General features: G+C 34.4%; 2 protein-coding genes and 1 long non-coding RNA gene across 3 annotated transcripts; 1 reads left to right on the plus strand and 2 right to left on the minus strand.

Annotated features, from left to right (window-relative positions):
* Positions 1-3,015: 3,015 nt before the first annotated feature.
* Positions 3,016-6,115, plus strand: LOC112705845 (uncharacterized). Its single transcript, XR_003155594.3, has 2 exons — positions 3,016-3,507; positions 5,686-6,115. It is a non-coding gene; the product is annotated as an uncharacterized lncRNA (long non-coding RNA).
* Positions 6,116-8,962: 2,847 nt separating this feature from the next.
* LOC112705846 (pentatricopeptide repeat-containing protein At2g04860) lies at positions 8,963-11,333 on the minus strand. Its single transcript, XM_025756819.3, has one exon. It carries the CDS (start codon positions 11,236-11,238, stop codon positions 9,040-9,042), a length of 2,199 nt encoding a protein of 732 aa, XP_025612604.1. The 5' UTR covers positions 11,239-11,333; the 3' UTR covers positions 8,963-9,039.
* A 2,532-nt stretch (positions 11,334-13,865) lies between these two features.
* Positions 13,866-15,248, minus strand: LOC140174633 (uncharacterized). Its single transcript, XM_072200115.1, has 3 exons — positions 14,811-15,248; positions 14,291-14,716; positions 13,866-14,036 (listed from the first exon to the last, which is right to left on the minus strand). The coding sequence occupies exons 1-3, from the start codon at positions 15,246-15,248 to the stop codon at positions 13,866-13,868; spliced, it is 1,035 nt and encodes a 344-aa protein (XP_072056216.1).
* Between the last annotated feature and the right edge of the window lie 289 nt (positions 15,249-15,537).

The following is a 15,537-nucleotide window of genomic DNA, read 5'->3' on the forward strand; positions in this document are numbered from 1 at the left end:
TTCAAATCTACTGAAACTCCTCTCTTTTCCTCCTCTTTTTTTTTCTTTGGTGTTTTAAAAAAATTAATACCAAAGTTGAGAGTGTTTAATGTGAGTATATTATCATGGATGATAGAGTTATGTTTAAAGTATATTATCATGGATAGATTTTATTACAAACATCTAAAGGAGTAAAATTTGTATGTGAAAATTTATTAGATATTATTATTTCATTCATACTATCATTTGAAGAACTAAAATGTGTGATTTGTGAGAAGATGAATTCTCAAATATCTAGGAGAGTGTCGTGTATTTTGTATAGATATCCTATATCTGTGTTTGGTGAGTTCGTTCAATTTCAAACGAAATACGTTACCGATGAAGCAAGCATGCAATAAATGTTTTCAGTATATCTTAAAAGTCGGTCCCGAATTCGTTCATCGAGCTGCATATTGAGTTCGAGCAATCTGCAATGGATCGATATATTGAATTAGAAGATTATAACAGTAATAGTCAGGAAAACTTTGAAAGTAACTATGAGGCCATTGATCCGGGTGTCGACAAAGATCAAGCTGACGACATTGCGGCGGCAGATGTGGCAAATGCACTAACGAACCAGCATCCGCTTGAGGAGTTGACTTTCATGCGGTCGTTGGATTTGGAGGCCATGCATGCACCGAAGTTTCCTCAATATATAAATGCAGGTATGTAATTGTTAATCGAAAATATTATATTTCGAAAAAATGTTGAATTCGAGATTTAGTAAGCTTAAGTTTTAAAATGAAGGTCTATATCGAGAAAGTTTATGAAAGGGAATCTAAAGCAAGAGTCAGTTGAGGGATTGAGTCGAGGGTGCTGGCTGATATGTTCGAAACGAAGAGTTCAAGAAGTCGAAGGTTATTCCTAGCAGTTATTTGTGTTAAGCAAAAGGAGCGAGAACATTTGTTTAAAAGTTAATGAACATGGAAGTTACACCTTATTCTAATTGGCTAAAGACTCTTATAAATATGAGAAGATTCGAAGGAAAAAGGTTTGGAATCTTTTCAGAAAAACACTCAAATACACTCACATCCCAGAGACTTTTTGAGTTTGCCTTGAGTTACTTTTCTGTAGGGTTCCTTTCATTATTTTTACATTATCATTTATAATTTTCGTAAATTTTACTTTCTTTGCAAATTTACTTTTCAAGTATCATTTACTTTTCCTGTTTTATTTAAGATTCAACACTTTATTTTTTTTTCAATTCCAAAGTCCTTTGATCTTGTCGAAGGCAATTTACTACTTTATTTAAATTCATTGTAATTTATTTCAGTTTTAGTCAATTTATTTTCGAAACTGCTTTGTTTTTCAGATTTTCTTTTTATTTTTGTTCATTCGAAAAGTCCTTTGATGCACTTTTAAAAGAACTGGTAGTCACAAAGAGGAGTAAGTTTCGCTTCTAAACTATTAGATAACGAACCACTTTCGATTTGCTAAAAATCGATAAAACAGTAATAATTTTATTTTATGATTTATACATAGATTTTGATGTTTGAGCCAAATATTTAAGGATTATGTAAATAGATAAAATATAGGGTATAATTACCTATTTAATGTTTATTTATCAAGTAAATAAGTAAAATATAGGGTAAAATATAGCGAATTTTTATGGAACAACGGCAGAAACTTTCAGTGCACTCCTGCCCCAAATTTGTCTCCAAACATAATGGTTCCAAATAATAACATTATGTGACACTTGACATACCTCTAAATGTAAATATCATCAGCCAACACTAAACGATCTTTCAGTCCTCGAAACCACGTCAACTTTATGAAATTTCATCTACAGTCTATCTTTCTAGGTGCAACACCAAACTGATCCAAGCATTTGGCCTCTAAGACCTCATAACTACTGAGGGTCGGTCCAGTAACTGGCAGACTATTCGTCGGAAGACTAAGAATTATCGCTACGTCCTTTAATGTCACAGCACACTCACCAGCCAAAAAAATGAAATGTGTGATTCTCAAGGCGCCATCTCTCAATCAGAGCATTAACCAATGCCGATTGATATTGGACAACTCCAATTTAGAAAATGTGATAAAAGCCAGTCTTCCATAAATGCTCCTCCACAATTTGATTGTACAGATTTGACAGCATCAAGTGGTTACATTGCAACATCCGTAAACCCTACAAAATGTAGCCATATATCACATTAAACAAAGATAACCATATTTAATTAACAAATCAAATTTAACAAAATCAAATTTTCATGATCACATAATCAGTAAAACATAATCATATTAACAACTATATTATTAACTATTCAAAATATATTAAATCTATTTTATAAAAAATTTATATTTATATGATTTTTTTATTTAAATAAATAAAAAATGGATTAATTTCCTAAATATGCAGAACTAAAAACTGTTATCAAAATACGTATAACCATTTCAGCTGTAGCACCTGCAAAATGAATTATGTCTCTAATTCAAATCTGGCACCCACGAAATGGTGCTAAGGATCCATGCTGCTGCTGGCGGGCCCACGAAATAGACAATATAAGAGTGGTAGACGCGAAATGTGTATTAGAAACCTCACGAAGCCTCACTTGGTTAGGTATTACAAATTCACATGCACAAGTTGGATGGACTCGTATTATATCCTCAGGTTTATTATTGGCTATTAAACTTGCTCAAAATATTCTAGGTTACCATTTCAGCTTTTAAAAGTTCATGGGCGTCTCATTGATACGTAGAGTAAGATCCATAAACTGAATTGTTATATAGGCTTTGGGAAACATGTTACTAAAGTGATTGGATCTATCTAACAATGTTTTGAAAATCGGTTCGAACTGACCGGTCGAACCGTGAACAGGACAATAAAGCGGTTCGGACAATAAAAAAACCGTAAAATTAGGAAACCGATATTGAACCGACGAACCGGTCGGTCGAACCGAACCGAGACCCGGCCGGTTTTTTAGCTGTGCAGCAAAACGCTGCCGTTTTGCGTTTTGTGAACCCTAATTTTCTTTGTCCTTCGCACTTTCGTTTCACAGTTCACACTTTCATGTCCCACACCCACAGTTCAGCACTTCAGCTCCACTCTCATCAAGGGTCAGAGAGAGTGAGAGACATAGAGAACGCCTGAACGCCATTGCCACCCTCCTGAACTCTGCAACCGCCGCTTTCACCACCGTCCGGCGCCGACCTTGCCGCCGCAACCAACCTTCTTTTCTCCTCCCTTTCTCCCTTCGCCTCCTCTCTCTTCACTCCCCCCTCAACACCCCTGCCTCCACCGAACCACCGCTGCGACCCCATTGTCATCGGCAGCCTGCACACATCACCACCAACCCCAGTCTGTTTCCCCCAGTCGCGACCCTTCCTCTCCACCTTGCGCCCCGCTTCCCGCTCGCTCGGCACCACTGCCCCCTGCCTGTGCCACCCTCTGCTCCACCGCGAGGCTCGTCGCCACCACCGCTACTAGGCGGCGCCACTGTCTTCCTCCCTTTTCATTTTCCAACACCAATCTCTTCTGCCCTGTTCCAGGTTCCCCTGCCTCCAGTGCTCTGTTTCCTTTCTTTTCGATTAATTATGTTTGTTGTTCTTAGTCAGTTAGTCGATTAATTTTGGTTGCTAGGATAGTTACCTTGCATGCTGTTAGGTAGCTAGGTTGTGGTTACAGGATTCTAGGCTTGATAAGTGCTCTGTTCCTATTTACTTTTTGCTTGCTAGTTATTTGGTTGTTGTGTGGTGATGTTCTGTGTTATTTTTGTTCCTGCTATGCTGCTTTCTCCATGCTGCCTTGCTGCACTTTACTTGTAAAATTGTACTTGCTGCTGCCTGAACTTATGCTTTCATGCCTCATATGTAATTTTTGCTGCTTTTTGCTACCCGAGAACGTCCGATTTATTGCCGGAATGTTGCCCAAATTTTTAGAAATTGTCTTGGTTTTAAACTTGCTACTTAGAGTTGAACTTGACTATTTTGGAATTGCGTTTCACTTGACTTTGACCGAGCTCAATTCTTTGGTTACTTGGGTCAGCATTGCCGTGTTTCTTATGTTTCCCGTGATATGCTTTGCACCTTTCATATGGCTCACTCTTTCACAATGATTGGTGGATTTCATTTGTCTAAACCTTTTCATTTCACTTGGTTCTTAACTTGCTTTTGTTACACTAAGTGCATTTTAACTTTTTGCAACACCACTTATTGCCCATTCAGTGACCATGACATTGTTGATGACTTGTTTTCCTAATATATGCTTTTATGCACAATTTCTTATTTCATCATCAATGACTGCATCTTCCTCTTGTTTTCTACATATGTCACTCCTTGCTTATTATAAAACGGTTTTTTCGGTTCAACAACGGTCGAACCAATTGAACCTATAAACTAGTAAACTAGTATCTAAAGCGGTTCAATGACCGGTTCAATTTTCAGAATATTGCTATCTAATACAAATTTAATCGGATACTATGAGCAACAAGTATAAACAAGGATTGATATGATATTTATCATAATTGAAATTTGCCATCCTTGTATTGTCCATTTTGTGGGCACCAGCATAAATTTCTTGCACTATTTTGTGGGTGTTAAGCTTGAATTAGAGGCATAATTCATTTTGTGTGTGCTATAGCTGCTGAAATAGTTATGCGTATTTTGATAACTGTTTTTATCCATACGTATTTAAAGAATTAATCTATTTTCTTTATTTATTTAAATAAAAAAGTCCATTTATATTTATTAAATTTTCATAATTATCAATAAACCTTAAATAAATCTTAAATATAAATTTAATTATTATTAGATACATTAAAACTATATTTTTTAATATCTAAAACCTATTTATTTTATAATAATAATTCTTATTCCTTATTTTCTATTTATATAACCAGAATAATTTTTAAAAGCATTAAACACCTCAATTAAATTATTATTATACATATATATTTTATATCACCAAATTTACCAACAATCATAAATAATTTATTAAATTCATATTTAAAATTTAAAATTATTAATATAATTCATTACTTAAATTACATTAAATTTATTCGGTTTCCATTCTTCATGGTACTATAACAATAATAAAAAATATACCTTGCTTAATTATCACTTCCAACAATTATTATATTTAAACAATTTTAAAATTTTCGCTTCCAACATAAATAAACAAACATTCTCAAGTAACTATTCTAACAACACACGACAAGTTATTAATCCTTAATTAATTTCCCCAATAATTATTATATTTAAACAATTTTAAAATTTTCACTTACAACATAATAAACACACATTCTTTAAGTAACTATTCTAAAAACACACAACAAGTCATTAATCCATAATTAAATATCTAAATAATATATTCATAATAATAATAATAATAATAATAATAATAATAATAATAATAATTAATTCAATAATTTTTTAAATATCTTCTAAATTTAATTTATTTTATTTACTATTTCTAGCAATTAATAATAATTATTTTATCATACCGATAATCTTAATAATTATTACTATAATATTTCTACTAATTTCTAATCTCTAACATTATCATTATTATTTTTATTAAATTAAAATATTTGATAATAAAAACTTACATAACTAAAATGATTAAGATAATTAATAATGTAAAACTTCGAACGATTGACATTTTTTATTTTCTACTTCCTTTGCATTGTTGAAGAAAAGTTTATGATGGTGATCCAATTTTTCCTCCAGGTCTGATTCTGCATCAACAATGGGACAAGAGAAGAGAAGAAAAAGTGGGGTTGAGAAGAAGTGAGACACAAGTGAAAGTGAGAGTAGAAGGGATGGTCCGATTTGTTTAGCAGAGATACAAGTAAGACTGGAGAACGGTGCGGTGCATGTTTGACGCGTGACATATAGTGTGCAAATTGAACGGTCTAATTTGTGTGCTTGCGATGCGTGTAATCGGACCGTCTGATTATTCTCCTCCTAATCATACCGTCTGATTTGTTAATCAGCACCGTCACATCTTGGTCATATACTCTGCACTCCAATAAACGTGCTATACACCACTCCTATTCCAGTATCAAAATAAAAAAAATGACATGTTAATGTGGGACTTTTTCACATCTTGAGAGAAGGAGAATTAATGTAAATCACCTCCAACTTCCATTCGTTCATACCTAATAATCCAAATCAAGAATGAAAATTTTGAAAAAGAGTATTAGGAATAGTAAATTTTGTGATTTATAATCATTAATTAGATATTATTAGTATTTTTAATGGTGTAAAATTTTATTTAATGATATAGAATTACTTATTTTTTTTTATTATTATTAGTTAAATACTAGTCAAATCTTAATAAAAGTACTACCTCTTATACTTTTTCAATTTTTAATATTAGATGTTGAAGATTAGGAATAGCAATGGACTCTTTGGTGGAGATCTCTTTTCTATTCTTTGTTTTTATTTAATAAAATATCTTTTATTTTTATCTTGCTTTTATCATGAGTTTTCATTTTTTTTTTGGATTAGAAAGCAAATTTGTGGATATCTATAAATATTTAGTTCTATTTTATTTTTAAAAGGTTAATGCAATTATAATAAAATTTAATATAATTCAATTAAATATATCAAACTAAAATACAATCAAACACAAAATTAACGTAATTAATATATACACAAAATATTTAACAGTAAATTAAAATAAAATGACACAAATTTAAATAATTAACTATTATAAATTCAAATATTATACACATAATTTGTTTTTTTTTTATAAAACTTTGAAAAATAAAAACAAAGACTATTAAACATATACTTGTATAAAAATATTTAAGTAATTTTTTCATGAGAATTTTACAGAATTTTGTAGAATAAGTACATTAATTTTTACCTCCTTCTTCATTTATCCGTGGAAACAGGTCTCCGTTATAAAAATTTTCAAATTCTCATTAATCTTTCCGTCACGATCTGTATGAGTGCCAATTTTTTTGCCACCTCTACAAAAGATATAATTCTCAAAATAAAGTTGGGTGGAATTATGCGCGAATATGAGCTAGCTGCAACTTCTCCCACTCAGTAAGAAGCAAAATTTTTTTCGCAAAAACAATGGAAGAGTGACAATTTTTTTTGTAAAAAATTTCTTTACCACTGGTAATCAAAAAGAGAGGTTTAATATAACATTTTTTAAAATTATAAAAGATAAAAATCTCGCATGTCGCGAGAAGAAAATTGATGTGATAGTTTTAAAATAGGACATTCACTTATAAATTAAAGTTTGTATATAGAATACACTAAGATATACAGCCACTCGATATTAAAAAAAAATTATTACTCATTTAATTTTTTTTGTTAATTAAATTTAATTAAATTAGTCTAATATAACAAAAATCAGTTATAACTAATATTATTCTAAAACTTATTATTTAACTTAGTCTAACATAATAAAAATTAGTTATGACTAATATTATTCTAAATCTTATTGTTTAATTTAATTATACTAAATTAACAAAAAAATTTAAATATATAGTATTATTCTTAAAAAAGAGATAAGAGCATCACCAATATTAATTTTAATTTTTATTTTATTTTAAATTCTATAATAATATTTATGAGACCATATATTATAAATAATAGTTTAAAATTCAAAGTAAAATTTATTCCTCTAATATTTAATCTTAGTTCATTTAAAATTTTATATTATTTTTAATTATTTTATTAAGATAATTATACAAATAGCGAAATTTTATTGGTTTTTCATCAAAGTAATATTATATCTCTAAAGCGATACGGTTTTATTTCATATATCAACTATAATGCAGATTTTAATTTTAAATCAATTCACTTTTTGAAAATATAAAAGTGATACTTTAAAAACACGCCATTCGAAATGCTCTAAAGTGACAAATAAACCTCCGATTATTTATATTTTGGATAGGTTTCTAAAAAAATATCAATAAAATCCTTTAGAATAACAAATATAGATAAGTTAGTTCAAATTAAAACCTTCTATCTTAATCATAGAGACTAATTTAAAGATAATGTATTAATAGTTATGCTATAGATTTTTTTATATATGTTTCTTTAGAGATTCGAAATGTAAATTCTTAGATATTTATTTGTCACTTTACTATTAAAAAAATTAAAAAAATAAAGATGGACTCACCCACCTTTTATTTTTATTATTGAGATTTTGATGGTGTTTTTAAATAATGTGAAAAGTTAATGTGTTTTTTTTATATAGATGTTAAAAATCTGAGGGTCCGATCTGTGACTTTTATTTTTTTTTAATACCACAAATTTGAGGGTCAGATTTGCATGTTAGTGTTGAAAAAAATTTTAAACTTACAAATCGGACCTTTCAATTTATTTAAAAACGAAGAAAATTCTATTCAATTTGTGCATTATGAAAATCTGACTCTTTGATATATCAAATCTGAGAGTCCGATTTATTATTTAAATTAAAATAAAAAAATTTAAATTCATATAAAAAAAATACACCAATTAACTATGATACTAGATTACACATCATTTTTTTCCATTTCTAAAAAAATTAGCCGGACTCACCACCCACATGACTGATTTTTTAAAAAAACATTTATTCTATATATGTTAGAGAGAGCAAGTGAATGATAAATAATATAAGAATTTAAAAAAACTAATATATATATATATATATATATATATATATATATATATATATATATATATATATATATACCAAAGTTTATATTAGCTAAATTTGTAAAATAATAATAATAATAGTTAATTACGTGGCCTGATGATGGCCTAATGATAATTCTTTTCTTCAACGCATGATTTTTTAATAAAAAATATACTGACTGGAAGTAATAAAAATTAGACTGATTTTACCAAAAAAAAATTAGTGTGATTAAATAATTGGTTAAATTATAAAAATCATGCAATCTAGTATAAAACCAACAAAAATACTCATCTCTTCTTTTACCCTCTCGTTTTTACTTCTGCATTTCCAGATGAAATCAGTAATGCATATTTCCAAGCTTACTTCAATTGGAACAGTGAACAAACTGCAATTTCTTTTTCCTTTTTTTTTTGTCCATTAAAAAAGTATCAATAACCAATTTAATATAGACATAAATGTTGCCAGTTACTTGTATTCAAATAGGCTTCATTTAGCACTAAGTTGTTATTCATGTGATGGAGGGATGCCACTTCAATAACACTAACTCCTGAACAGCCATCTCCTCCACTGTCTCTCATCATATCCCTCACCCTTGCTACATCACCCCACCTCCCAACAATTGCATAAAGATTTGACATCAATACATAAAATCCACCATTTTTGTTATTCAAGAAAAATAGTTTTTTAGCCAAACATTCTCCAAGCCGAATCTCTTGTTGGATGCAACAAGCACTTAACAAGGCTCCCCAGACAGCAGAATCAGGCCGGATTTTCATATTGTTGATGAACTCAATTGCTTCCTCAAAGAAGCTTGCTCGCCCCAGTAGACCAACAATGCAAGCATAATGTTGCAAGCCTGGCATCAATTTATGCTCTTCTGTCATGATACGGAAGTATTCTATTCCTTCACAAACAAGTCCCCCATGGATGCATGCTGCCAAAACTCCCAAGAAGGTTATCTTATCCGGTTTTAGGCCTTGCTCTTGCAGTTTAGAATAACAACTGAAAGATTTATGTTCAAGTCCATATAAACTATAACCTGATATAATAGAGTTCCATGTTGCCAAACATGGATCATTTATGCTATGAAATACCTTTTCAGCGTAGTCTAATCTTCCACACTTAGTATACATATCTATCAGAGCAGTTCCTGTAAACTCTTCCAATTCCACATCGTTCCTCAGAACATAGCCATGCAGTGTCTCACCAATTCGAAGATCCCCGAGCTGGCAACACCCGGATAGTAAACTAGCTATAGTAATTGCATCTGATTTTTGTCGACATGCGTTCATTTTGCAGAACAACAGCATGGCATCACTTGATTTTCCGGCCTGCACACAGCCGGATATCACAGAATTCCAAGTGATCAGCGGTTTTTCACTCATATCAGTAAACAACGACAACGCAGCTTCTATCTCATCGAATTTAGAATACATGCTTATCAGCCCGTTTGCAACTAAAGAGTCGGTGGTCAGCCCACTTTTCAAAGCATAACCATGGAAAGCACACCCAATAGCAAAATGAGAAGGATTATTAACTCCATGAAGGACAGTAATCAAGGCAACTGCATCTGGTTTTATGTCTAACTGCAGAGTTTGTATAAAACACTCAACAGCGGAGTCAATATCACCTTTTTCAGAATAGCTAGAGACTATAGCAGTTAAGCAAATCAGGCGTTTTGAGGGAAAGCACTTGTAAAGCAATTTCGCTATATCTGTGAACCCTTGTTTTGCGTATAGACAAACCAGCGAGGTAACGACAGAATCATTATTGATTAAGCCACATTTGGTAATATAACAATGGAAAGTTTCAGGATCAACATTTGCTGAAAGAAGATTCATCATAGTCACTGGGCTGGGATTCAAACCTTCCTTTAGCATCTCTTTGAAGCAAAAGAGTGCCTTGTCAGAGAAACCATTTTGGCCATAGGCACCAATCATGGTATTCCAAGAGACAACGTTTCTCTCGCCCATTTCTTCAAACAAGAGTTGGGATGCTCCCAAATCATCACATTTAGCATACATTGAGGTAAGGGCATTACTCAATTGAGGGTCCGAAGCAAGGCCAGCTTTGATTCCAAACCCATGAATGGATCTCCCCTGAAGAATTAGCCCATTGTGACCACAAGAAGGTAGCAAACTAGCCATGGTGGTTTGATTAGGTGTGAAACCATGTCTAATCATGTGTATAAAGAATTGCAGAGCATCATAAGGATGGCCATTTTGTGAATACCCACAAATCAATACGTTCCAAGAAACAACATCTCGGTAAGTCATATCCTCAAACAGTTGGTGTGCATGAGTGGTAAACCCAAATTTCATGCAGAAATCAATAAGAGCAGTATATACATAGACAAAATGGTTGATACCCCGTTTGAGGAACTGACTTTGAATCTGTGTTACTTGAAGTCTCGCAGAAGATAGAGCGTAAGAATGTGAAGAAGAAGAAGAAGAGACGCACGATTTGATGAGCAATGAGAAAGTGAGATCGTTGGGGTTGGCATTAGCATCTAGGAGTTGACGAAAGATGACAAGAGGACACGTGGCGTTGTCGTTCTGGAGAAGAGAGTGAAAGAATGATAGATTAGGTGCAGTTCTGGTCCTGGTTATGGCGCACCCCACCCTGGAAGCCACATTCATGTTTCATAGTACAGTTACCTAGTTCTCTGTTAGACTGGATCGGTAGATTTAACTACTTGTTCCAACTAAGATTCCGAGTAAAATGTTACACATGGTAACGAAAATTAATATTCGCACTTTTAAAATCAATAACCTCTTCGAAGGAAGGGTAATTTGTCTCTTTTTTTTTTTCTACCAATAAAATAACGGATAATATTATATTATTAGTGTTTTGAATAACTAATATTTTGGTGTAATATTGACTTCTGCAATAGAATTACACGTCACAATGAAAATAATAATTAATATTAATAACAAGATAAAAGAATAATGAAAAAACAGAGAGTATATAGTGAGTGCATGTCTTGTTCCTATTAGAAATTAGAGAAAAGGACAAATTTATTTCTGACTTTTTTTTTAGAAGACATTTTTGTCCTTGATGATTGCAAAATATAATGATGTCCCTGACCCTTCAAATTTTTGGACAAATTTATCCTCCTGTTAATCTCAGCCCGTTAGCCCCGTCAGAAAGTGCTGAGTTGGTTGTCGTGGCTCTGACGTGGATGTAACGGGGAAACACGTTGGCATGACTTTCTGAAAATGAGACAGATTAATCCCCAGCCCCCTTAAACAATGCCGTTTCTCCCCTACCCCCAATCCTTCAAAATCTTGAACCATATTTCCTCGTCTGCACAGAAAAGGCGAAGGTGGTGAACGAAGAAAGGGAGCATGGCATTGGATGGGGTATCATCTTGCTCCCGAAGGAGTGGAGGTGTAGGAAGAGAAGAGCAATTCGCGGAAGGTTCTGGTCCTAAGGGGAAGGATGGCAAAGATGGGGTGTCACCGAAGTGCTTCTGTGGAGAACACGCCATCATGTTCATGTCGAAGACGAGCAGCAACCCCAACAGATTATTTCTCGGATGTCCATTTTATAAGGTATGTATAACTGTGGGAATCTGTTAGTGTTAGGATTTTGGGTAACCCAGGTTTTCATGGTGATATCTGTGGAATGAATATGTGCAGGTGAGACAACCCCATTGCAAGTTTTTTTTGTGGTTAGATGAGCACATTGGAAGGTTTGGGTTGAGTGATTCAAGGTTCCAGGCAGAGAAGGAATTAGGTGACGTTGAAGAGGATGAATGGAAGCATGACATGGAGAAAAAGATCAATTGTTTAGAGAAGAGGATTGTAGCTTTAGAATCCAAAAAAAAATCCAGTTAGATGGTGTATGTATGTGATTATAATTGTCCTGATTGCTGGTATTTTACGTTGTAAGATCTGAGTGATGGTTGAATATGATAAATTTTGTTACGTGTTGCCTGGAAAATTTTGAACATATTCTTTCTAGAAATGTATGAATCTTGTACCCTGTATATTGCAATGTAATGCAGAAAATGAAAGCTGGCAATATCACAGGTAATTAAACACTGAGTAACTGGCATTAAACCTTTGAACTCAAACATTGTTCATTGTAACTGACAATCCAAAAAAAAAAGGACAACTACTTGGCTAGTAATGTCTGCACATGTATGGCATCTAGCCAGTGACAAGTTTTTACTTAACCAGAAACATGTAACCAAAAAAAACTGGCTAATACCCAACAAAAAGATAGTTATATCTAGGTAAAACAAAAAACGTTTACAGCAGGACATATTTGCCACAAAATAACATAAGACATGAGTTGCTTCATTTGTTGGACTCCTTCGACGCTGAGACAGTTGGTTTATCTGCTTGTGGCGGTGGGGCCTGCTGAGGCTGTGCAGCTGCCTGCGTGCTAGATGGGGCTTGGTAAACTGCTTCTTGGTGCTGTGTGCTAGAAGGTGGTGGCCCTTGAGCAAGTGGAGCAGGTGGCCTGAAAATCTTCTGTTTTGGTTTGAACTTTAGCTGTTTAGGGCAAGCTATGCTGGTGACCATGCATGGAGCATTTCCTGGGGGTATGAAGGGCTGGTTTAAATTTGGGGTGGATGGCCTGACACTGGAACCCGTTGGGGCAGGTGGTCCTAATACAATTGTTGATCTTGTAACTCTTGTTGGAGCAGGGGCAACATTCGTCGCAGTTGGACCAGCTCCGCTCGGAACCTGCCATATAAGATGCCAACATAATCAAGCAGTATGTACTCAGAGCATATACTAAGCAGCTTATAAAGTACAAAAATTAAACAGTTACAGTAGGTTGTTGCTGCTGTGGTGTTGAGCTGGGTGGTTGGCTGTGTGAAGGTTCCTGGATATGAAGGGTAAATTAGTTGACAATTTAATGTTAGGACATATAAATCCCTCAGGATTCATATACTAATACAAATCAATCCTTCAAGATTCACCATCTAAGACATACGAATCCCTGAGGTATAAAGTACTAAGACATTTTAAAGTCTGAACTACAATCACTAGGGACACAGTAATTGCTGGATCTTATAAGCAAATATACCATTATTAACCAAATGATTTTACCTCTGGTGGTGGAGCAGACTATGACAAAGGGAGACATACAAGTGCTTGGGAGGTGCTTTCTTTCTTCTTCTTAGGCTTTTTGGTCTTCGGTTTCCAATTCGGGTTCGATGGTGCTCCTTTGCAAGTTTTGTAATTATGGCCCTTCTCACCACACTTGTTGCAAGACACAGAGAACGACTTCTTCAACTTACCCCCTTGCATCATTGGCTGTGTGAATTCAGTTCTGGCCTAGAACTCTGAACTTGGCACTGGTTGAATGCAGTGTGCATAAGTCCTCCTGATTGACTCCATACACAGCCAAGGGTGCACGTAGTCTTGTGGCTGGTCCCGTCTCTTCCTAATGGCAGCAAGTGCATGTATGCAAGGCATGCCTGAGTTGACAAGGGAAACAGTTTTAAAATTATGCAAAATAACAAAAGAATCTAACAATCATTCATACTGCAGAGAGACATAGGTTACTAGTAAGTTGCCATTTGTTGCACGAGCAAGTGTATTTAATTAGATCCACATCAACCTTGCTTGCCTTCCGGCTCACCTCAAACCTTTTCCTCTCGTTGTCACCAACCCATTCGGCCATCCACTTAGTACTGAGACTGAGTAACCTCTCCATCCTCTTCTGCTATACTGGTGCTAGCTTTTCAGTGTGGTTATCAAGGACCCGTTTGTGATTCACCATCCTCCTCATCAGATAACATCTGATTTCTTCACACATGGTGAGTATGGGCTTCGTACGATAAGTAACTATTTTTGCATTGAAAACCTCACACATATTATTTGTGAGGTTATCAATCTTTGGTGCATGAGAGAAATATGTCTTAACCCAACTTTCTGGTGGAAACCTGCTGAGATATTCCCAAGCCCCATGGTTAACTTGCTTCAGCTTATCCATACATTCCTTGAATTCTGCAATGGTTGTGCATCTAGCACACTCCCACACAACCTTCCTAATGTACAAGTCTTTGAAGCAATTGATGAAATTCTTCCACATGTGCATCACACAATTGCGGAGTTTTGCATGTGGCATAACCTCCTTTAGCGCAGGCAGTAAACCCTGCACCATAAAAAGGACATTAAGGAATGTTAGTTGAAATTAAACAGTAGATATCTGAAACTAAACTAATTGACTAATCATAATTAAAGCTTACTTTTTGTTGGTCTGATATGAAGGTCCATCCATGGCTGGCACTGTCACCAATGTCTTCCTGGAGATTAGTCAGGAACCATTTCCAAGCATCTTTGGTCTCACCCCTAACAACTCCATATGCAACAACGTAGAACTGATTGTTGGCATCTTGGGCAACTGCTGCTAGAAGCCAGCCCATGTAGTAGGTCTTCAAGAAACAACCATCAAGGTGCAACAAAGGTCTGCACCCATCCTTGAACCCTTTCTTACAGGCATCCAAGCAGATGTATAACTTATCAAATATGGGAGGTGATTCTGGAATTGGCATAAGCTCCAACCTGGCCGTCGAACTTGGATTGCTTAACAGAATCTGCTCACAATAGTCTCTGCTCCGTTTGTATTGGTCCCTCTCATTGCCCATGATCTTTTCCCTGGCCTCAACTACTGCTCTGTACACCATCTTAGGGTGGGGACATAATGAAAAATCCTCTCTTAGAAAGTCAGTTGCCTCCTTCGTGTTCATGTGGGGTTGGGTTGCCAACCTCTTTTCAATCTTCTTGCTAAGTCAATGCTGGTTAGCTGCATTGCTCCCTAAATCCCTTGCACAAGTATGTTCTTGCACATATGTCTTTACTTGATAGCACTGCAGGGTTTTGTTATAGGACAAATGAACCAGGAATGGACACTCCTCATCCTTGCAACCCACCCTTACCCTCTCCTTGTCATTCTTTATCCACTTCAGCTCCCTC

This window comes from Arachis hypogaea, chromosome 8, assembly GCF_003086295.3.
Source record: "Arachis hypogaea cultivar Tifrunner chromosome 8, arahy.Tifrunner.gnm2.J5K5, whole genome shotgun sequence".
Classification (NCBI taxonomy): domain Eukaryota; kingdom Viridiplantae; phylum Streptophyta; class Magnoliopsida; order Fabales; family Fabaceae; genus Arachis; species Arachis hypogaea.